Source organism: Lissotriton helveticus, chromosome 12 (assembly GCF_964261635.1).
Source record: "Lissotriton helveticus chromosome 12, aLisHel1.1, whole genome shotgun sequence".
Taxonomy (NCBI): Eukaryota; Metazoa; Chordata; class Amphibia; order Caudata; family Salamandridae; genus Lissotriton; species Lissotriton helveticus.
In genome coordinates, this window is record NC_136073.1 from 862,545,755 (window position 1) to 862,570,645 (window position 24,891).

At 43.0% G+C, this 24,891-nt stretch overlaps 2 protein-coding genes across 4 annotated transcripts in view; one reads left to right on the forward strand and one right to left on the reverse strand.

Annotated features, from left to right (window-relative positions):
• The window catches only part of LOC144798821 (uncharacterized), a 390,922-nt gene that overhangs the window by 304,365 nt on the left and 61,666 nt on the right, over window positions 1-24,891 (forward strand). The window lies entirely within an intron of this gene.
• CRLF1 (cytokine receptor like factor 1) overlaps window positions 1-24,891 on the reverse strand; it is a 112,457-nt gene that overhangs the window by 59,394 nt on the left and 28,172 nt on the right. For both annotated transcript variants that reach the window (XM_078669862.1, XM_078669863.1), the window contains exons 2-3: window positions 9,086-9,364; window positions 2,724-2,853 (exon numbers count right to left, since the gene is read on the reverse strand). In XM_078669862.1, coding sequence (XP_078525988.1) covers window positions 2,724-2,853; window positions 9,086-9,364 — 409 coding nt within the window. The remainder of the gene's footprint in view (window positions 1-2,723; window positions 2,854-9,085; window positions 9,365-24,891) is intronic.

Below are 24,891 nucleotides of genomic sequence, written 5' to 3' on the forward strand. Positions count from 1 at the left end.
GGACCAAGATCATTAACACATCCCTCCTTCAAGAATCCATTCCAGACATCCTTAAAACTGGGCAGGTCTTGCCTATCCTAAAGAAAACTACAGCAGACCCTTTGGACCCTAATAACTATCGTCCGATCTCTAACATCCCTATGTTAGCCAAACTCCTGGAAAAATGCGTTAACATACAACTGAACAATCACATTGATCGATTCCACCTGCTGAACCAATTTCAGTCAGACTTCAGAGCAGGTCATAGCACCGAATCAGCCATGACACATGTATTAGATGGCACTCTAAAAATCCTAGACCAGAATGAAGCCTGTCTACTAATCCTACTCGACCTATCATCAGCTTTTGACACCGTCAAACACGACAACTTGCTTGATCTCCTGAAACAAAGAATGGGAATGTCTGGAAATGTATTTAACTGGTTTGCCTCTTTCCTCCAAAATAAATCCCAAAAATTCAAGGTCAACCAACCCCATGCCAGTCACATTAGGAGTTCCGCAAGTCTCCTCCCTCTCACCAACCCTGTTCAACCTTTTCATGGAACCTCTTACTGATCTTCTCAGCCTCACCAAGATACACTTCCACATGTATGCAGACAACACCTAAATATACATCAAGATCCACTCACTGGATAACATCAAATCGCTCAACACCACACTACAAAAAAAAAAAACTTGGCTGGCTGAGAACAATTTGAAACTTAACTCCCTCAAAACGGAATTCCTTTTAATCGCTCCCACTAACAAAACTCACACTATCCTGGATTGGATGAAGCACCTAACAGCTCTCAATGGACAGCCGCTCATAGTCGACTCAGCGAAATCTCTAGGGGTAACGCTGGACAGTAACCTAAAGATGCAGAAACACATCAGCGCCTCAAGAAAAGGAGCCAACTTCCACCTAAAGATCCTGCGAAAACTGAAACCCTTTCTGCCCGCCTACGATTTCAAACGAGCAGTTCAAGCCCTAGTAATCCCCCACGTGGAATATGGAGCAGTAACCTTATGCGGCCTCCCAAGGTCATCGACAGCCCCGCCAAGAGCCACGATCAACTCAGCTGCAAGACTCATAACAGGTTCTAAGAGAAATGCTCACATATCGCCAGACCTGAGAGCCCTCAACTGGCTATGAAGCCAGAATTAATCTAAAAATTGCTTGTATGACGCACAAGGCCCTCTACCACAACGCCCCACAATATCTAGCTCAGAAACTGGTGCTCTCTGCGAACCTCCAGGAGTGCCAAGACTCTTCTCCTACAACCTCAACGATTTGCCAAGAAAAAAAACATATAACCGGTTGTTTTCTGGTATGGCTCTGAGGATATGGAACGCTTTGCTCAGTGAAACTAGAATGAACCCTTTCACTGCCTCCTTCAAAAGAGAAGTGAAAGCTATCCTCATGGCTAAATTCATGTGAATTCTGACTATTCACTGTATTTTATTATTTGTTGTGCTCTTGCGCTCCTATTCGTCCTTCTGTTTTTTGCACTAGCGTAGTACTGTTTTCCTTTGATTAAGAACTATGTATAACTTACTCACATAGATCTTTGTATACTATATCTTGCCTTCTACTTATGACTTGTAAAGCGCTCTGATACTCGCAAGAGTCTTGTTCGCGCTATATAAAACCTTAAAAACTTACATGTGATCCGAGAAGCACGCCACATATGTATGACAAAGACACATCAAGGGACAGGGGCTTGCTGATTGGTCATTCAATTCTCTAACAAATACCATGTTCCAGCTGGTAGGGTTGGCTGGAGCACAGTCACGTTAGGTCTGCCCTTAACAATTATGACAGATAGCGGTTAGCAGTGCGACCAGTTCAAATAACACCAAAAACATGTCCTTGATTGAGATAATCCACTCAAAAGGAATACCTGATGTCTCAGTGCCACTGGCACACCATTTTAATTTTAATCTCATTAAATCACTGCGTGCCAAAAGTGTCCTTGACTGCTATCCAGCAGACCAATGCATTCTGGGAGTAATGGTCTTAGTTTGCTTCAAAGCTTTGTATAAGGAAAGTCGTGTAACCATAAGTTCAATAGCTTATACATCCTCCTTTGTATTCAACTTTATTCTGTTGGGTAGTCCGGGTGAACCAGCGATCCACAATGAGTGTAGTTCCACATTGACTTGCATCATATATTTGCCCAATCTGCTCAACTAGGCAGGTGTAATGAAAACTACACCCACCCTTACATTAAACATCTCCAAAATCTACTGATCATACGAACCACCACATCTCCAGTTCATGAATAGGATCATCTAATCACTGCCTTATTTTCAGTCTGAGTTGCTTACATGAAGGTGGGGATTGTGTAAGCATTACATGCATAAAATGTTTACAAATTCCTCCACATGTAAACTGCAAATAGTAATATTTCAGTGTTCTGTTTTCTACTGGAATGCCCCCCTTTCCTTAGTAGGAGGTAAGATTTCAGTTTTAATCATTGTGGTTTGGGTTATAACATTCAGATCCTGAGCCATATGAGATGGCAAGATGTGTGTCCCCTGATCTTAAAGGAAATAACTAATTTTTCCCTCATTTTTTCTAAATGACTAACGCTTTGACGTGACACTGTAGCTCCCATGTCACGCAGACTTGTACCAAATTTCCTGCTCACTTTTTAAATGTTCAAATTATATGCAGTCTTAGTTAAACTGTAACAAACAAGAGCTTAGTTGAAGGACATCTTGTTCCTCCTGTCTCTACTGTACCTCAGTTTATATTTCAGGGTGTAGTTGGTGTGCAGGTATGCTTCTCCGCCACTGCCCGGGGCCCACTTACAGGTCAAGTCTTTCATGTTTTTGGACCAGCAGCTTATGTTCACAGGTTTTTCTGGAGGCACTAAATAAAGAGAAAAGAAATTCAAAACACAGCAAGATTGGTAAAAAAGAAAGTACCAATTACATTTTATAAATACAGAATTTAAGCATTTTTGGTCAGGTTCATAAAGATGTGTTCGGCCATCCTATACCATATTCACAAATATGTATTGGGAACAAACCTGGAGTTGACTGGGTTCGTTAAAAGATGCTCACTTAAAAACAGATACAGTGCCAGGATATCCTCACGGGCCATAGTGCGCTTTACAAATACACATGACATAACCTAATACCATCTACCACCCCCTGGTGATTGCTCAGTCTACATTGAAGAACCATGTGAACTGATAACATGGGTGTCTCTAACGGACACTAATGGCGTGTTTTTAGGAGACTTTAATATTCACTGGGATGACAGAGATGACACTATGGTCTGTAACTTAATAAACTTATTCAAATCAATGACTTAAAGCAACTCTGCTAGGAACAGACCCACAACAGAGGCGCTACACGAGATGCAATAATTACCAGAAGTTAACTTGTCTCTCTTCAATCCATCACGCTTATCACCTGCTCGGATCACCATCTCATACAATTAGCCTAAAGGCTAACCCCAGACCCTATCATGCTACATCCATTAAACGCACACACTGGACAAGGAACACCCAACACATTCCCCTATCCGCTCTGGAAACCAAGATCAACACCCAGCTTCATTCACGTCCTCATCTACACACAGTAGATAACCTCATTGATCACCATACTCAATGATGGCAGACTTGCTTGAATGAGTGGCCCGCTTCATCTTAAGAGATCCAGAAAGACCCAATCTAGATCCTGGTTCAATATAGATCTAAACACAGAGAGGAGACAACTAAGAATGACTGCAGGATTATTGCGGAGGAACCCTAGACCAACACACCTTGCTCTCCTCAGGTCTGAACGCCTCTCCCTCAAGAAACACATCTTTAGAGAAAAGGCTGATTTATTTTGCATTCAACTTGACCGGGTGAAGAATAGACTGAGGGATCGCTATAACATAAGTAAACAGCAAACTGCCCTCGCTTCCCATCAGGAAATAATAGCCACTGACGAATGCTTCTTTTTACTGAGAAAATAATGAAAATGTAACAATCTCTTATCCATGTCACAAGACACCTCAGCTCTCCTGCTCTGTCGACGTACCCATCTCCATGGTGACTTCCTCTCCAGGTTCTACCTCAGACCAGAGGAACCCACAAATAACCAGATTCAAGAAGCTGCTTCGCCCACCGAAAAACAGTGGTCAGAGTTCAAACCGTTGACAGAGGGAGAAGCCAATAAGATAATTGCAAACTTGAAACCCACATCCCATACTACTGATCTCTTCCCCTGTACCTGGATGTTTGAATGAGCAAACCATAGAGCAGCACCCTACTTGTACAGCGCCTCGAGACCCTTGCAGGTGATTTCCTGCACCTTATAAATGTTTCATTGATTGAACCACATCATCTCTCCTTTCTGGACCAAAATCATCAATGCTTCTCTCTCATGGGGCTGTGTGATGACTTCCTCCAACTAGGTCAAGTCACACCCATTCTTAAAATAATTAGAGCAGATCCTAGAGACCTCAACAACTTTAGCCCTATCACCAACCTTCTTTTTCTAGCAAAAGCTATTGAAAATGAGTCTTGATCCAACTCAGCCAACACATCGAGAAATTCAACCACCACAACACCTTTCAATCAGGATTCAGGAAAGAGTGTAGCATGGAAACTGCTGTGCTCAATATATCAGATGACACTCTCAGAACTTTAGAGGAAGGTGACTATTGCCTATGAATCCTACTCGATCCCTCTGAGGCATTTGACACAGTTAACCACCAAGCTTTAATTGAGACCCTCAAGAATCGCCCTGGTATCAAGTGCATAGTCTTGAGATGGTTTAGGTCCTATCAACAATATCGCTCTCAAAAAATTAAAATCAACAGTTGTCTCTCACAACCTACACCAGTTCCACAAGGCTCCATACTTGCTCCAGCCCTTTTTAACCTCTTCATGGAACCTCTCACAATAATCCTGAACCAAGTAGGTGTACAATATCACCTTTATGCCCACGACACACAGCTTTACTACAAAATTCATCCCAACATGACATATGCCATCTGAATATCACACTAAACAAGATGCAAACCTGGCTATGCACCAATCACCTGAAACTGAATCACACTGAAACTGAACTTTTACTCTTTTCCCCCCAATGACAAACAAGCCTTTGCCAATCAAGAATGTTTTGAGAACATAGACGTTCTTAACTGTTCGCTCGCATTCTCCAACTCCGTGAACATGTCAAGGAAAGACACATCAACAATTCAGCTAAAGGAATGCTCTATACCCTAAAACAGCTCAAGAAAATCAACCCCTTCATTCCACCTGAAGACCTAAAGACTAGTGCAATCACTTGTCGTCTCGTAACTTGACTACAGCAACGCCTTAATCCCTGGGACCCCAAAAAGTCACCTTGCGCCTCTAAGAACAACTCTTAATTCAGCTGTTAGAGTCCTCACAGGTACCAACCGATTTGACCACATCTCACCTGCTCTCAAGAGTCGCAGTAGGCTCCCATAGAAGTAAGATGCATCTTCAAGACAACTTGTATCACCCACCCACTGCAAGACCTAAGTATTTGGAAAGCAAACTATCGAGAGCGGGTAGAAATCAGGTCCTAAGAAGCTCCAAAACTCGTTCCTCATCCCTCCCAAGCTGAAAAGAAATATCCCAGAAGCGTTCTTTCTCAGGTAATCCTCCATGAATTTGGAACTCCCATCCTATAGATGTGGGTTCAAATGGAACCTCAAATCACTATTGCTGAACAAATACTTCAAACCACCCCCCTGAGCTCGCCACACCAACAGGATCATTTGATACAGTCATTTGACCCAATTTAGCGTTTAAGCTGTCGCTAATGCCACCAATGGATAACATATTATTTAATACCTTTGATATACATATGTAAATTTGCATTGTTTTTTAGTCCTTCTGTCCATAGTATGTCAACCTTGAATCCTTGTATTAATGCTATAGTCTCTGTTCACTTGTCTTTTAAAGTGTTCTGATACCCCCTGATCTAGCCAGCGCTATGTAAAACTCTCAAATAATAAATAGTAATAACACAACATCTTGAAGATGCTTCTGGCATGTAGAATAGGCTCTACCTGAGGAACAAAGTCAACCTTTGCCTAGCTACCACTAGCTTCAAAAAACCCTCTCCCAGTCCTCTGTGGGTGTGCTGCTTGCATATTTAAATCACTTTTTACCCACCCTTGCCAAGCAGTTATTACTGACTTTTTCGGAAATCATCTAAATCATCCTCGTTAGTTCCTAAAATCATATGTTCTCCTCTGAATTTAGTTGCTGAGTCAAAAACATCAGCTTTTAATATGATGGTATAGTATAATAATGCGTATGCATGTATATTTGTATATATAATGAAACTTTCTTTTCTTGTTCTTTTGTCTGCTTTCAATTAGCACCACAGCCCCTCAGTCTTAGTCTTGTTTAATCTTATTTATTCCCATTTTCAGCCCCTATTCTTCCAATATAAATGTACCTCCTCTTTGCGCCTCTTTTCCTCTTTCACCCACTCTGTATTCTAGGACTTCTAGACTTCAACCATCTTCTAACACACATTGGTTGACTCTTAACTTTATTGCTCCCAGTTCTACATCCTGCCCTATCCAACACCTACAAAAATCTCCCGTGCTGTCTTTGAACCCCATTTCGACCTATTTGATTTGTTTTCTATTTGTAAGATGAGTTAATGAAGTCCCTGCCATTCTTATATTTCTGATAGTTTACCGTTAATTATTCTTTAAACCATGTCAAAATTTGCTTGTTTAGCTTACTGTTATTCAATATACCATCTAAATAGCCCCTTGTTTTATTTCCTTTGTTTGTTGTATGGTGTTATTGTCTCAAAGCACTAACTTTTATTCTGCTGTCTAAACTCTGAATGTCCTTGCTCACCTTTCAGCCACCCTGTTTTGGCCATGCTAAATAAAACCTCATAAATAAAATAAATAAATGTCAAGTTATGTTGCAGCGCTCAACTTTGTGAAAAAACTACAACAGCAGATGATTTAATATATTAATATTTTTTTGTTAAATAATCTTTTGTACTCCTACCTAATCTTTACTATATGAAGACTCCACAGACAAGCACTATTAACATACATTTGAATTCTATATATATCTATTAATAATTATTAAAAGTGACATGTAGAATGAATTAAAATGTGTTTAATTATATTTTAATATAAAAGTGATGTTATATTAACTTAGATTAAAAAAAAGTTGTTTAATATTTAGGAATTAAATAAATGTTTTATTTTTAGATTGATGCTATATATATCAGGCTATTTGTTTTTATATATGTATATGGGGATTCTCATAAAACTTTCAAGACTAATGTGCCACTCACTTCAGCTGCTGTGTTGACAATTTTGGGGTGATCCGTCAAAGTGGCTGAGAAAAAGAGGGGGGTACGCTGCCAAACGCATTTTTCCCATGTTAATTTCCATAGGAAACTTTAGACAAGGCTACAGCCCAAACTGCTGGACGGAATTACACCAAATTTGGCAGAAAGGTAGCTGTTGGTCCAGAAAGAATCCTTTTTTGTTAAATGGTGTAAATCAGTTCAGTAGTTTGAGTTATTTGAAAAAAAATCCAGTTGTATATATAGGGATGCTGTGGTTCTATGACCCCTTCCGATCTTGTGTTGAGATCTGATTGGCTGCCAACACTCCAAACCAAGGACTATTGGCAGTCATGTTGTGACTCGGTTGAACCGAGACACAAGAAAAAATATTTTAAAAAAAGAAAAAGGGGGCAAGGTTGAAACACCTGTCCCCTAAGCCTCTTGGGGGGGGGTCCCGCAGGACTCCGCAGGGCCACAAAAATCACTTTCTTTTTAGTTTCGGAAAGTGCTACTGATGAAACAGTTTGCAAATTGGTGAGTACCTGCCAACTGCTCCCAGGTTGTTGCTTTCTGGCACTTCCTAAACACATCAGAATTTTTTTGTCTGAACACTTGTCAGCACCACTTTGGGAGGTTGCACCCATTCTAACTTTTTCAAAAGATACACATGGGGTGTATAGATATAAACATCAAACCCTGTCCCAATGAAAGATAAAACGTTGGTCATCCCAAAACGTTTTTGATATTCATGTGTAATATGGAACAAGCGCATGGATTGTTGATAATAAATAAATGTGAGCCTGCCCAGCACTGTCATAACTGCCTCAACCCTGTACATTTATACAAAGCTCTGATCTTTTGTGTTCATTGTGTAAATCCAAGTCGTGCGATTCTGCACTGTGCTGTGGGGTGTAGCCTTGCTAAAGCCAGTGTGCCTCTCCTCATCCCAGAGGGCTCCACTATGCATTTAGGGGTATTGGGCAAACGGCCTTAAACGTTTCATTTAAAAAGAATTTAGTCTGAAACTTTTTGTTTAAAATAAAAGTTTCAAGTTCGAACTTTGCAGCCCTTGCCCTGTGCGCTCCATGTGTTTAGTCCTGTATGTGAAATAGCACATTTGCCTAATTGAAGTAATGGCAGGACTCTGTAATGGCCAAGGTGGAAGAATACCCTCATCAGGGTTAACAAAAGGTAGTTTTGACATATTTCTTTGAAAACTTTATGCTTGCAATGTAACATTAAAGGGCTTAAACAGTAACAGTTTTCACTTTAAGCTTTTTTCTCTGGCAGCCATAAAAGCTGCTGCTGTTTATGGCAGAAGAGCGGTTTCCTTGAAGTAATTACCTCAGCTCTTTCGATCAGTCAGAGCACAGGATCGCCCTGCCAGCTTTTCACGCTCACTACATGTGTTTATGACATGGTGATTTGGAAAAGCTCGATATTGTGTATACATTGATTTTGGCACTTGTTATAGAAGGGCTTCTTTCCAAATTGTTCCTTTACCCCAATTAATACCTCACCCTTCCCGCGTTCCACAACGTCCCTCAACTGGCCCACAAACACGCAAGATTTTTGGACTGGACTTCAGATAATAAACACTTATTATAACCTTTCTATTTCTTGCTTTTACGACTGAGGCGGTTGGGTTACAAAGGGAAGCTGTTTTTGCCAGAGCACATAACTTTTCATCGCCCCAAATGATTCCCTAGTAAACCAGCATGCACGCGCTCTTTGCTCATGGCTGGGGAATTTTTGGCGGGAAGTCACCTTTTTTCTAGACACAAGAATCAAAGACATACATCCAACATAAAGACACGAGCCCGCCAGAATGCGCCCGTCTCTGCCGTGACACACCAGGTTATCGCCGGACTGTTGCTTGGACCCGTTCAAGTTGGCGATGGTCACGTGGAGGGTGGAGCTGTTGAGGACCGCGTACTGCTCCGCGGGGAGGCGGCGTCCATTCAGAGTCCAGAACAGGTCCTCGGCCCGCAGGCTCGGGTCGGTGCCCACTGTGCAGGTCGCCGTTAGGGTGGATCCTATCGGGAGCACCGGGTCCTGCGGCACAATGACTGCAGGATCTGCAGAACGAGATATATACAGGACAAGGTAAGTCAAGGCCAAGGCACCGGAGCCTCAAGAGAGGATTGAGTCCTGTGTGTAGGAAAAGCACATTAAGAGAGAAATAGCCACTTTTATAAAAGTTCTACCACCATGGATGTTGATTCACCAAAAAAACCAGAGGAAGTGACGTCACCCACCCTGTGACCCTTTTTTGACATCACACATTGTATCCAGAGTCCTTCTATCGGACCATCAACAGCCTGTTTTTTTCTACTGAGAGCCCAGATCAAGGACAAACAGTGAAAAGTAGAGAAAGTAAACAACGCTCTAAAAGCCCTGCTCAGTTTCTATACCTCTTTCTGCCATTGTGAGTCCACTGACAAGGGTTCACAAGGGTGGATCAGGAGGTAATACAAAGGCTGCCTCATCTTGATTCCACCTCGTGCCTCTTTCTTTCACCACCCTACTCTTTTCTGTTTCATTATCTCATGACTACTAGTAATTCATAGTCATGATTCCATTCCATGACTTTCTTCACCCGCCAGTGACCTCCTGTATCATTATCAGAATATTAATCAAGAATATTAAGCCTGCTAGTCTTGATTCACCTCTGCCCCTTTCTGCCATCACCCTACACTTCCTTTTTCTTGTTAATACCGAGGCTTCCTAGTTGCGATTCCATCTCATGCCTCTTCGTTCCACCACCTACACTTCCTGTCTCTTTATCTATGAAAACAGAGGCTGCCTGGTCTTAATTCTACCTCATGCCTCTTTCTTACCTCACCCTACACTGCCTGTCTCTTTATCTCATGAATACCGAGGCTGCCTGGTCTTAATTCTACCTCATGCCTCTTTCTTCCACACCCTACACTTCCTGTCTCTTTATCTCATGAATACCGAGGCTGCCTGGTCTTAATTCTACCGCATGCCTCTTTCTTCCACACCCTACACTTCCTGTCTCTTTATCTCATGAATACCGAGGCTGCCTGGTCTTGATTCCACCTCATGTCTCTTTCTTCCACACCCTACACTTCCTGTCTCTTTATCTCATGAATACCGAGGCTGCCTGGTCTTGATTCCACCTCATGTCTCTTTCTTCCTCCACCCTACACTTCCTGTCTCTTTATCTCATGAATACCGAGGCTGCCTGGTCTTAATTCTACCGCATGCCTCTTTCTTCCACACCCTACACTTCCTGTCTCTTTATCTCATTAATACAGAGGCTGCCTGGTCTTGATTCCACCTCATGCCTCTTTCTTCCACCACCCCACACTTCCTGTCTCTTTAGCTCATGTATACCAATGCTGCCTACTTTTGATTCCACCTCATGATTTTTTCTTTGATCACCCTACACTTCCTGTCTCTTTATCTCATGAATACCAAGGCTGCTTTCCTAGATACCACCTGATGCCTCTTTCTTCCACCAACTGATATTTATTTTCTCTTTATTTTATGAATACCAAGACAGCCTAGTCTTGATTCCATCTCATGCCTCTTTGTTCCTCCACCTTACAGCTTTTTTCTCTTTATCTGTCTTGCAGGTTCTTTTTCATCTCTGGTTTCTCTCTTTGTCACTTTTTTTCTAGCTTTCTCCCATTTCTTCTTTTCTCTCTCCTACATTGGGTCAAAGTTGAATGAAGAAATACACATCTTGGTCCCACAAATGACTGCTAGTAACCACCACCTGCAACCACCAGCATATATTATGCACTGAGGGCAGCCCATGGCTAGCAATTGCTCACCTGTCTATGCATATTTGGCATCCATGTGTGAATGCATTGTAAAAATGGGTTATATGTATTTATTTCTTGTGAAGCATTTTTCATATGTAATACGATTTAAAAAATGTGTTTTTTTTTAATCTGAGTTTTATATAGCGCAAACTTGACTCGAAGGTGTCGGTTATCATCGCGTCTTACATGAGCACCAGTTGCGTTATAAAAGGACACATTCATTTTGTTTGTTAGGCACGAGGAGATAAAGTGATTTGCCCAGAATCACAGGATGATGAGCGTCGTTGCCAAGATTCGAACCCGGTTCCCTGGATTTGAGGTCGACCGCCCTAGCCGTTAGGTCACATCCTCTCCCCAATTAATAATTTTCAATAAGAAAATTGGCGCAAACTAATTATGCCCAATTTTTTTGTGCCCATGTGCTAAGAAGCAGCACAAAATTGCCTCATTTCAAATTGTCTTTCCTTTCCTGTTTGATGAGGTGAGAACATTACTGTGCTCTAGTTCTTGCTGTTTAAACAAAAAGAATTTAAATCAGTCTGTTTTATTAAGTTGCACCTGCAACAGCGTATGCGCTCTCGTTTGCAAGAGATATTGAATACAAGGTGCTTGTAGCCCGCCCATTGGTTAACATTCATTAGCTTCATTGTCACTCTTATTTGCTGCCTTTCAGTTGGACACCGTGTGCTGCCTTCACTACCTCTTCTTTCGGCTGGAGCGTGGAACAAGTACTGATTGCTTCAGATTGATTGCTATCCTTCTGCTGATTGCACTGTGATTGAGATATTGCTTTTATTTTTTTTCTACTTCCTAGTTGTTTCCCCAAATCTAAATGAGGCGAGAGAACTGTAAATTTGGTAGGGGGAACTCCACCAATGTAACAAGGAGCTGTTACTGACCTCAGAATATGGAAGGCTGCAGATCACAAAGGATGTCAGCAGCAAGTATTGAACTCACTGAGACATGTACTCATTTAATTATCTTCTCAATTTCGGCGTTCTTGCTAACAGTGAACCCTACCATTGACTGTTGTTTAACAATTTCGTTTTTGTATTTACAAGCTAAAGCTTGAGAACTACAAGAATTCTAAAAAGAGAGTGTCCACATGCTTCAGTTTACTGCCTTTGTTAGTGTATCTTTGAAGTTTTGCTTGTGCCATCATTTCACTAAAGGTATTGTAGAGTGGAAGAGACATCATATGCACTTTGACTTCCATCCCTGATGCATCATTGGACATGCCCTCTAATCACTTTTGACCCAATGATTTCATACATCCTGATCTGCATTTTGGACTATTTGGAGATGTTTGTTTTAGGGTAGATGAGCAGACAAATCGCGGTATGGTCCCACTAAACTTTTGCTGGGTCACCTGCCATTAGTAAGATTGGGGACTGGGAACCTCTAAACTTCATCTCAGCAGCAAGAATGGTGAATTGGTCATCATAGTCATGTTAGCCAAAGGTGTTGAGGATAGGCACTGAAAGTCAGATCCAACCCAGGTTCTGATGGTAATCACGTACATGACCCCCCTGGCAAACACCATCCGATTGCACGGACTCAACATCATCTCATATGCCGATGACACCCGGCGCATCCTCTCGCTGTCAGAAGAACCCTCCACCACCATAGCCAGCTTCCACAGATGTATAATGAATGTCGCCGACTGGATGAAAGACAACTGTCTCAAGATTAACACAGACAAGACAGAAGTCCTCATCTTTGGGAACAACACCTTGCCATGGAACAATGCTTGGTGGCCTGCTGAACACGGCCCTTCCTCCCGCCAAACAGACCACGAGTGCAACCTCAGCATCATCTTGGATAGCAAATTATCTATTCTGAAACAGGTAACCCAGTCTCGTTTGCCTGCTACCACACTCTACGCATGCACCATAAGATTTTTAGTTAGCTCCCAGCCAACACCAGGACTGTCACTCGGCCCTTTGTCACCAGCAGACTTGACTACGAGACTACAGACAATGCAAAACTCAGCTGTAAGACTCATCTTTGACCTCCCCAGATGGAATCTAATCACTTCACACCTCAAGAAGGTCCACTAGCTCCCCATCCAGAAGAGATGCCGATTGACCCACGCATACAAAGCCCTGCATAACGAAGGACCAGCATACATCAACAAATGAATGACTTTCCATCAGACATCTAAGATCCATCTCCCTCTTCCTCACCGACACACTCCGGATCGGCCAAGCCAACAGTGGATGACGGCCTTTTCTCACCTGGCAGCCAAAGCCTGAAACAACCTTTCCCTGCACCTAAGGCCTGCCTCATTGCTCCGGGAGTTCAGGAAAGAACTCAAGACATGGCTGTTCAAATGAACATGCACCATGAAGCAGCTAGCATCCCCAGCACCTTGAGACCCTCACTGGTGATTTGCTGCGCTTCATGAATCCTGCTTGATTGATAGATCATTGACGATGTAAATGTGTTCCATTTAGATACTCTGTATGTACATTTATCTTGCGTGTTTATCCCAAACATTTGGGATGGATTTGGCACTCTTGGACCCAGATTGGACTCTCCTGGTGTGGATAACGTCTGTTGTGTCACAAGGTACCAGCGGTTATGCCTACGATCTCCCTGGAGCTGTCCACCCCTTTCTCGGACCAGTGCATAGTGGTGTTCCCCCCGTCTCTGCTGTGTGTGTGGTTTTTCACTTGGTTTACTCACTTCCTGTCCTTTCTCGAATGATCTGTGGAGGCCTTGAATTCTTACTGGATGGCCCGTGGTTACAGTTTCACACATCTTAAGAAGGCTGTTTCCTTGGGGCTTCCTGCCGCCTGTGGTTTCCTGGTGGGTGTGAAGCTACGCTGTCATTTTCTGGTGTGGTCTCTACATGCTGCGCTCGTTGCCGACTGCTCGCATGCTGTGTGGTGGTGTTGAGGTTTCTCACATATTTGCTTCCACTTTTGCGGTTTCTGTTTTATCTTCTTGGTATTTTCCTTCTTTCGGTCCAGCGCTGCTCAGCTTTGTCGAGAGGTGTCTTGCAGGCGCGCTTGCACAAGAGCCCTCCAATGCTAGATGTTTGTCAGTATCCGTCACGTGACTCCCGTCGTCACTTTCGACCATTAATGTTCTACGTCGACGCAGAACGATCAGATAGATGCAAGTCCAGGAATATGTAAACCGGTTCCACTTCAATTCACTGTATTTAAATCTACTTTGCATGGATGTCAGGCAGGGCACAAGTCCTATAAAAACTAGTGGGGGGACGCTCCAAGTTAGGTGGTGTCACCGGAAGTGACGTCACAACGGAAGTGATGTCACAAAATTTGCCGGTCTTCGTCTGAAATGCGTGAATACATACAAGATACAAGTTGAGGGATAATACTGCAATAAGTGGCAGTCACTCAAAACACAAGAAAACACTATACACAGGACCCATTCCTCGAATTAAACGGTTATTACAGACTCGGGCCGTAGGTACTACAGGCATCTGTCGGGTCCCTGAAAGTGACATGCTCAGCGTGTAGACAGCGCAGCTCCTTGAAGCCTTGGTGCCTCGGCTGTGCTCTGAGAAAGGCTGGCAAGGGAAGGGCGCGAGGTGGAAGGGGAGATTTAGTCTGAGCCTCGGGTGCATTTGAAAGGCTATCATTCGCGCGCAGGTGCAGACTCGGGTACGGCTCCATCTTTTGGGCAGGGGCGACGGCGTCCACCCGGTAAAAACCCGGTAAAATAAGTGGGAGGACGCCGTCCACCCACGTGGTACCCCGACTCGAGCCCTGATGTCAGGACACCCTGACCCGGATTCATCTCTCGTGGACCCATCTTCGATACCCCTTTTAACCATTTGAAGATTGATTCTGCGCCTTCTTTTTTAATTGATCACTTTCACTGCCATCCCATTATTTTACGGACTTCTATCTAGCAGCAGGAGCGTTTCGTAAACAAAATACTGATTTCGTGAATAGAACAAAAGTCTCTCTCGCGTGACAGCCATCCTTCTGTGAAAGGTTGGAGCGGGACAGAGACCCCTATGAACCGGAACCTCTCTCTCAGCAGGAGCGGATGCAGCGCCCGCCCAAAATATAAAATGGCGACCAGGGCAGAGCAGGCAGTTTGTTCTTTATTTCACCCCTTGTAATGCCTGGCGTGTCTGACTCGCCTCCTTTCACTATCGCAGACTACTGTTGAGGGTTTCTTGGACGTGGGTTCAAAATTGTTATTGTCCTGTTGTGTAGTATTGTTTTTATTGCAGGTCTGTCTCTCGCTTCTCCTAGCCAGGCCCAGCTCTAATAGTATTTATCGGCTGAAGGTCATGTGAGCAGTCGAATCGCTTGCCCACTAGCTCCTACCTCTCCTTCCAGACTGCCCAGTTCTTGTAAATCTGAAGAGGTCAAGGGGGCTTCCTGTGGAACCTTCTTCTTAGGGCAAGGTAACGCCTTTGGCTAAAACTCTGCCCCTTTTGCAACCCAGCTCCTCCCCTGAAACTCCTCCTCCTTCCCCTTTACTTATCTTTGATCTAGATACATTTCTTTCACAGATGTAACCCCTTCGATGCTCATGACGAGCTCAGCTCGTCATGAGTGTACCTCTGGTACACTCATGACAAGGTGAGCTCGTCATGAACAATGGGTTTTTTAATTTTCCAGCGCACAGCGGGAAAATGCACCGCATGGATGCGGTTAAATAATCTCACCCACACTGGTGGGTTGCACCTCTGGCTGTTCTGGACCCTCTACTGCGGTGTATGTGAATTTCCTTGACTTGCGACATAACCCCTTCTCAGTGGATCCTACAGACCCTACTAACAGGGCCATGTATCAGCCGCCTCTAGGGATAGACCATAGACCCTCTATTAACTAGTGTTTGCAGTGTGCCTTCACTGCTACTACGTGGTTCATCGTGGACTGTCTACTGAGAGGTCTGTACATGTTCTTGGCTTGTAACTCGCTGCATCTGGGGAAACCATGTATACCCTTAGCCAAGGTGTCTGAGGGTTGTACTACAGCTGCCTCTAGGAGGTCTACCATAGATTTGTTACTTAATGGTTTTTGCAATCCTCCTTCCCTTCTACTGTGTGGTAGATCACAGACCCTCCGCTGAGGGGTCTATATATTTTATTGGCTTGTGACGTCACCATTTCTGGGTAAAGCATATAGACCTTTCACCGATGTATCTGAGGGCTGTGCCTCATCCACCTCTGGGTGGTAGACTATGGACCTTTCACTAAGGTATCTATGGGCTGTGCCTCATCTGCCTCTGCGTGTTATACTGGGTGGTAGACTATAGACACTATTGAGGCGCCAGTGATTTGTGACTCCACTGGTGGTGGCTATGCCAAAAGTAGTTCTATACCATTTCACCAAAATGTAGTGGCCTACATTTGATGCTACTGAACATATCTCAAAGTTTTCAACTAACCCTTGATTCCTTCCTCTTTCCTTCCCTTGAACTTTGTAGTACCTGTATTTGTTTCACCATGGGAATCCGCCATATTCTGTGTGCTTGCAGCTTTGCTCAGTCTCTCTTTTGCTCTCTTTCTCCCTTTCCGTCTCCATCTCTTTGTCTGTCTCTCTGTTTCTCTCACCAAATCTCTGCAGCTCTCATTCTTCACATATCAACTCTGCCTTTTATTAAGCTAGGGTGCCCACACCTCCATGTTCTCTGATGAGCACCGGCTGAGATGTGCCTTTGCTTCCAGGGTCGCGGAACGTTGTCTATATCGTTCTACTCTAACCCCACTGACAATTTGATTCCCTCTCTCTTCTCATATTGTGGCCTGTGATTTTCTTTTTGCATGTGCCTGATGACTGCCGGTAAGTCTCATACTTGTATATTGTGGTACTCAGAGTTTTTCTTGGTACCCTGCCACTGGCACTACTGAATGTCAGCGTTGCCGAATTCCAAGGCGGTCTAGCCTTAACTCCACCACATGCCTCTTTCTTCCACCTCCCTACACTTCCTGTCCTTTTATCTTATGAATACCAAGACTGCCTGGTCTTGATTCCACCTCATGCCTCTTTCTTCCACCCCCTACACTTCCTGTCTCTTTATTTAATACATTCCGAGGCTGCCTGGTCTTGATTCCACCTCATGCCTCTTTCTTCCACCTCCCTACACTTCCTGTCTCTTTATCTTATGAATACCGAGGCGGCCTGGTCTTGATTCCACCTCCTGCCTCTTTCTTCCACCCTACACTTCCTGTCCTTTTATCTTATGAATACCAAGACTGCCTGGTCTTGATTCCACCTCCTGCCTCTTTCTTCCACCCCCTACACTTCCTGTCTCTTTATTTCATGAATTCCGAGGCTGCCTTGTCTTGATTCCACCTCATGCCTCTTTCTTCCACCCCCTACACTTCCTGTTTATCTTACTCTTGTTGGGAGCTTTTCATCCTTTTCCTGCCTTTCTATCTTTTGCTCTGAATCAAAGCCAGATGAAAAGATAAGCCCAGGTCCCCAGCACCTGCAAGCCACCTGCACCAATTAAGCCCCGGACTGATGCCATATCTCTGCCCATGTCTGGAGTGTGCAACACCATCCTCCTCAACTTCAACCGCAGCCAATTAAGCAGCTACAGCCTCAGTTCTTCACGGCCATAGTACCAGGGACATAATGAGCTGTATCTTTCTCTCCAGAAGCATTTCGGCAACATTTCAATGAAGCGGAGCGGTCCCGAGATAAACTGCATGGATTCATTGTGGGTCATTTCTTTTCGGTGAAATGGATTCGACGAGATGGAAGCTAACTCTGAGAAGTCTCTGAGTGGAGTGCTCCTTGAGAAATTTGGAGGAGTATCTGCTAGTACAAGAACCCCCGGGGCGAGGAACCCTCCTAGTGTCTAACAATGCATAATATAGAAGTCTTGGATTTTAGTACCCACCAGTGGTGACTCCAACTCTTTCAAATGTCCTTGTGCACAAAATGTTCAGGGGAACCAACATTGTTAACATTTTTGAAAATTCGAGCAGCTGGAATTGAAGATGCAGGGATAAGCAAAACCGGCCCAGGCCTCTCCCTCTGCCCAACCCCACTGCTGATTACGTCAAATGCTACCGAGAGGTCAAATGAGTCTGCGAGCTGAATGTTAAGTTGACTCGATCTGACAACTGTTGTCAACACGTGTTTGTACTTGTCTGTTGTGACTTGTCTCGCTTTGTGCTATTTTCCCTGCTCGTGTGCACTGTGATGTTTTTCAGTTTCTTCTGCTCACGCCCATTTTGCACGTGTATTTGAATTTTTTACACCGTCTTTAATTCTTGTGCAGTTTCTTGCATTGTATTTTTTTGTGGTTTATTTTTGCTTATTTTTTATGTTTTTACTTCCCTGTCACTTCGTACTCATCCCACAAGGGTGTTATAGACAAAAGGGTCCCAGACTGGGAAGAGGGAAATAGATTTAAGAGAAAATCATGTAAATAATCAAGAAAGATAATCAAAAAGACAGTACAATGTTTTAATTCACAAGGTACAACCACAAACTTGGTTATACACTACAATTTTCAATTTTTTCTTTTTGCATTATGTGCCCACATGCACAACGCGAGGGGAAAGGGAGTGAAAGTGCTGTGTTGGGATTTCAGTGAAAGGTAAAAAAAAGTGTTCTTATTCATAACAAGCAATTAAATTCAATTCTTTAAGTTTGTTAAAACATTATTTCAAGTGGTTCCCCGTCATGGGGCCACATATAACGGCTTAAGTCCAACAATTCTCCAGAACCAGACTTCTATTGTAGCCGTGTCAATCTTGCTTGGGGATAGAAGCTGGTACTGAAATCCCATCACAGCACTTTCACTCCCTTTCCCCTCGCGTTGTGCATGTTGGCACATAATGCAATAAGAAAAAATTGAAAATTGTAGTGTATAACCAAGTTTGTGGTTGTTTGGTACCTTGTGAATTAAAACATCGTACTGTCTTTTTGATTATCTTTCTTGATTATTTACATGATTTTCTCTTAAATCTATTTCCCTCTTCCCAGTCTGGGACCCTTTTGTCTATAACGTTCTGCTACCCAGGTCCCTTTGACTCTGTATGGGTTAACCCTTTTTCATAACACATCCCACAAGGGTGCCCTGTCATGGATCCCTCTGCCCCCTTGATTGAGGATTTTTGCTGATGACTTCATTAACATGTTTTTGCCCTGAGTTGCCTGCCCTCTCTTGACTTGGAAATGTTTCTTCCTCTTTGCTTTATTTAGAACAGTACTCTCTCCATTCTTTTGGAAGCATTGTAAAAAAAAAATCAAAGCCAGTTGAAACAATATGTCTTAGATTAATCATATTGAGGGATGGAAGCCATTTTGCCACAACAAATGTTTCGATTTATGGTGTGTTCGAGTCTGCAGTCGAGTTCTCACTCGTTATTTGACATACGAGAAGTGCCGGCTTACAAATAAAAGGAGAAAACATGATGGTTTCACTACATATATGTACCCTTGCCTTCCACCCTGTCATCAAGGTCTTAACATTTCATCTCTCGAAAAGGCTCAGATCTTGATATAAGAGCAAGACAGGCTGGTTGGAGTCCATTACGAATTAGCCACTCAGAGTGCTACGATATAGACTTTCTGATATCGTACAGAGTGGTATTTTAGGGGTGTATAAGCACTCTAGGGAGGGGTGGGCTGAGGCTGTCATGGCTGTGGCAGAGTATGATCCGTCACTTTTTTAGACGAGCGTAGACGGACGGCATTGAAGGGATGGACTGAAAGGCCTGACTCATTCCGAACAACTGGGGGCATTCCATACCTTCTTATTTAAGCTTTACCGTGGCATTCCCAAAAGGGACCAATCAAATGGAAATTAGTACCGGCCCCCCCTTGAAAGGGAGAAGTCCAGTTGAACTGCTAAGCCCCAGTGGGGCAGAGTCACAAAATTGTGAGCACAGGAAGAAGCACTACAGCAGTAGTCTTTTATGTACTCTTACATTTCTTTGTCAATCTTCCCCGAACTATCCAGCTCAGCACTAATAAAAGGGCAAAGAGGGCACGCTCCTTTCTATTTGTACTAACTGTATATAAATTCTCCTTAAATATGCCCATTGTATTCACATTTTAGATGATGTAGGGCCTACTTCTTTTCGAAAAAGAGTGGAATAGGTGTACTACGTTACATACTCCAAAAGGCCTTTGTGAGTAGGCCCCGATGTCTCTGAAGGCGAAAACAACACACCCCAGTCATGTTTCAGCGTTTTTGGCCTTCGTCAGTGGGCGACAACTTGAGTCCTACAGCACAGCGAGCACATGGCTCACATCTGTGGGAACGTTTGTCGTTTATGCACATCAGTTTCTTGAGAAACCATAGGCACAAGCTCCCGCTACACAGGTATTGTTTGGCGGTTCCCCTATCTGTCATTTTTTTCCACATAGACTGACCTGAATGTGGATGGTGCAGGTTGGTGAAAAAAACACATTGAAGCATCAGAAGAGAAGTCAAAGTTGCTCAGTTATATTTATTGAGAAGCCATGCCCAGCCAAGACATCTCCATCGTCAACCATAGACTGCAACGGTTGGCAGTGGTTTTGGACAGAGTTTTGTTTAGGACTCCAAACCATCACTCTCTGGACAAATACCTGTAGCCAACTTAGCATTTTCCTTAGGCATTTTAGGAGGACAAAACAGCCGGATGAGAGCTTTTTGGCCCAAGCCCCCCTGGTGAGTTTGCTGTCCTGTGTAACACCAGGGTTTTAAAGTTCTGACTTGGAGGTGGGTGGTCTCGCAAGGGGGGGGGCAGCTGAGCTGATTCCAGTGATAGGTTGTTGTCAACTACTAGAACCTCAGTTTTGTCGCGATTTAACTTCAGGAATCTAGCAGCATTCCAGTCATCAACTTTCTTTAAGCAAGAGTTGACTTGTTGTGAAATTAGTCCTGTGTTGGGAGTAAGGGAGACATTCTGTGTGTTGTCTGCATAAAACACCATAGCAAAACCTACGGAGTAAATGATGTCCGACAGTAGACGAACATAAACATTATAAAGCGTTGGGTTAACAGGAGAGCCCTGGGGGACACCCGACACCAACACGAGAAGGGACGCTTCCCAGAACCCCAGACGCAATCCGGCACGAACCGCTTATTACGCGCATCCGCTAAGAACAACCTATTTATTTATTCAATCTATGCCACGAGCTGGCCCCATCTAGCGCCACAACGAGGAGGTACGCCTTTGAGAACCCCGCCCGAGTTTTGGCATATATTACTAACACAGCGCAACAGCCGACAATCATTATTTCATCCTAGCTCGCCTCACATGAAGGACCTAATTACTGTATACTATGCAGTTTTATAAACAAGGGTACAATCGTTAGGTTCGTGTGGCGCCCTCCTGTGCCTCCTCAGCTGGATATAGACATCGATGCCACTATATCAGGCTGTGTGAACATCTTACTGGGAGTGTTGGAGATTTATAAGATTTTATTAATACCGCGGAACCAACAACAATAAGAAATATCCACTATTTGCTAAGCGTCTCCCATCGTACTTACTGGATCAGATTCGTCGGTGTCTTGCTTATTATGCGCAGACATAAGAGATAAATTTACCGCCACAAGGGTATTCGTCATAACCCTACAGAACAGCGCAAACAAATACCTATTAGTTGCACTATCTAACCAGAATATCAATTATAGAAGAGAGTCGCGCCCAACCTTTTTCTTTGTTATGTATATGTCCTATTGCAAATGACGGACTCCTGAAGAAGGCAAATGCCGAAACGCGCGTAGAGATTCCATCCACCGCTTTGCTTACTCCAATAGCCCTGCGTACCATCATTGTCATTTGAATATTTGGTTTCCTTTTTTGTCTGTTATTAGTTTTTTCATTCATGTTTCACTATTGATTAGCTGTTTTTTTGCACAACTGTTATATTCACATATGTTTGTCATTTTAAATGAATATGAATAGATAAATATGAAATGTGCATCAGAACACAAGAAAATGATCAAAATAAAACAAAAATATATTTTTACATAATCACTATAGTTATCATTTCTGTTTATGCATGATTAGAATTGGTCACGTATCAGACTAGTTTCCTAGGTTGATTTTAGCACATTAAATCAGCTCACTATTAGGTACGTTATAAATATAGAGCCCTGGGGGACACCACACTCGAGGTGGCAGAAAGAAATGACCATTCACTCACTTAAAATCTTCTATTATTTGAAAAGGAAGAAAGCCATTTTAGCGCACTTCCCGTAATCCCAGCCTCTTCCAGTCTATGCAGAAGGACTGCATAAGAGACGGTGTCAAATGCTGCACTCCGGTCGAGTAGAATGACAGCAGATAAACCACCTTGGTCCAGGACCCCTTTCAGTTCCTCAGTGGCTGCAAGGAGCGCTGTTTCAGTACTGCACCCAGACCGAAAACCAGTTTGGGCGGGGAGTAGGATATTATGAGACTCCAGGAATACTGAAAGCTGGTTATTATGGCTTTTTCCAGAATTTGGTTAACTCCAGGAAGGAGGGAGATGGGCCTATAGCTTTCGAGCAACGCCGGGTCCAGAGATGGTTTCTTTAACAAAGGTCTAACAATACTGTGCTTCCACTCTTCTGGAACACAAGAACACTACCACTATCCAAGAAAAGATTTCTTCTTTCAATACAATATCTCGAATTGCGGGGTCTAGCAGTGAGCCGGGTTTCATGGTTTTTGCTGCATTGTGGATTTTATCCTTGCTGTCTTATGGGATTGAGGAAAGTTCTCCTTTTAAAGGGTCAGTCAAACCTTGTAGTTTGTCATATTCTTGTGTTCTGATGCCCTACCGAGCTTATCATAGATACTTCTTGCTTTCACGAGAAGATAATTGGCTAATAGCTCATATAGTGGCTTAAATGGTGGAGGGCCTTTGCCCATACTGGCTGGTTTCAAAGAGGAGTTAAAAAAAATTTTAAGTTCCTTTGAAGAATTGGGTGTCCTTTGGCTCCTAGGACTGATATCATCCATCCATTATTATTAATAAAGTTTTATATAGCGCGAACATGATCCCGAAGGATATCAGAGCACTTTACAATTTGAGGGAGAGGAAGGTAATAGTTGCAGTACAATCATCAAAAGGAATGACATGAAACAATGTACATACCACAAGGTACACTAGGCGGCCCTTTGTATCTATACACCGATGCCTTATAGGAAATAGCGTAGATTATAATTTTTTACATTCTTTCTTTAGTTCAACTAGTTCTGCTGAAAACCACGAGGCCTTTGCCTGTGGCCAAGCATTCTTACTCAGTCTCATGGGTATTAACTTGCTATAAACGTTTTTCCCATGTACAATAAGAATCTAGCCCACATATTGGGTACACATGACCCCTGACTTGCCTCTTAGTTTGATAACAGCATCATCATCAGGGGGTGGATAGGAATGTTTCTCACTTTGTTTAAAAACTCACCTTTAATTAAATATATAATTAAAACATGATGTGGCAGAGCTTTGTCATTTATAGACAGCACGTTTTCTATTGAAGTGGCCTCACACATTCCACTGACCTGCAGTTTTAATGAAAAAACTAGATAGGTTACAAATGAAAATAGTTGGGAATCGGGTTTCAGCACACATTTGTTATTTGCATTTGTAAGTGTTCTTATTTGTTTTGATCCTATTAAAATCTATCTCCTTACACTTCTGAATTACAAAAAAGTGGTCTCCCAACTGCTGAGTATTTTGAAATATTTGTACTATTCATTTACAAGTCAGAGAAAGAAAAGTAGACACCAATTTGAAGGTTATAACAAGTAGCAATTAATTAGTAAGAAGAAATAAGTTGACATTTGAGATCTGTCTTTGAAAGCACAGCAAATGTGACAAGATAAAAACAAAATGTAAAGACATCTTTAACCCCTTCCACGCTGATGACGAGCTGGGCTCGTCATGAGGTAGCCTCCTGGCACGCTGATCACGAGCCCAGCTCGTCACGTAACATGCGCTTTGAAAAATCTCAGCGTACGAGCGGAATTCCGCCCGCACGCATGCGGTTAATGCTCATTCACGATCTAAATGAACAGAGCACCTGTTCTTTACCAACCCACGCTCTCTCGCCAGAATGGTAATTAGGCCCTAAAAATAGCTCACCCAGATAAAATCTGACTCGCCATAGTGAGTGTGCTAGTAGATATTTTGAGGCCTGGTGCAGTATAACTAGTCTTTATTTTTAAGTTTCCCTTCACAAAAAGTTGAAAGCAATCCCGAAGCATTGATCAGGTGGAGCAGAACCACTTTAACACAACACACAGAAGTCCAATTCCCCAAGAAGCATACACTGTAAACTAAGCTTCCATTATGTACAACATCTCTGTATGTGTATATAATCCTTACGTTTCTACCTCAGACACAACTACTCAAAAATAAGGAAAATAAATAAAACATGCGTCTTGACAAAGAAAAATATATCATCTTTAAAATGTTTTAGGTCTGGTTTTTCACAGTGCAGCTGTCAAAATGGCCAGTTGCTAACAATAAACAGAGTGCCCTATGCCCTTTCTACGATTGGCTTTCTTCGACTAGCCACTTTCAGCCACTGCCTTCCTTTAACCAGTGATTTTCAACCATTGACTTGAGTCTTTGTCAATCACGTCTTCTTTCAGACCAGTGGAAAATGTATCTCTTCCCCCATTGCTCCTGGATGTTTTCATGTATCCTTCCTCCACCATTTAAGTGCCTGTATTGAACAGCATGAGGGACTACTTTACATCTAAAGGCCCTCTCTGTCCAATGCTGCTAGCTTCTTCATTGTGTGTCTTGCAGTAATGTATTTAACGCTTGATGTGTTAGCACGATGAACCCAGAGATGTAGGTGAGGCTCATATCTGTTTTTTGGCTTTATCTTTTCTATTTTCTATTTCGTTGGATTTAATATAGT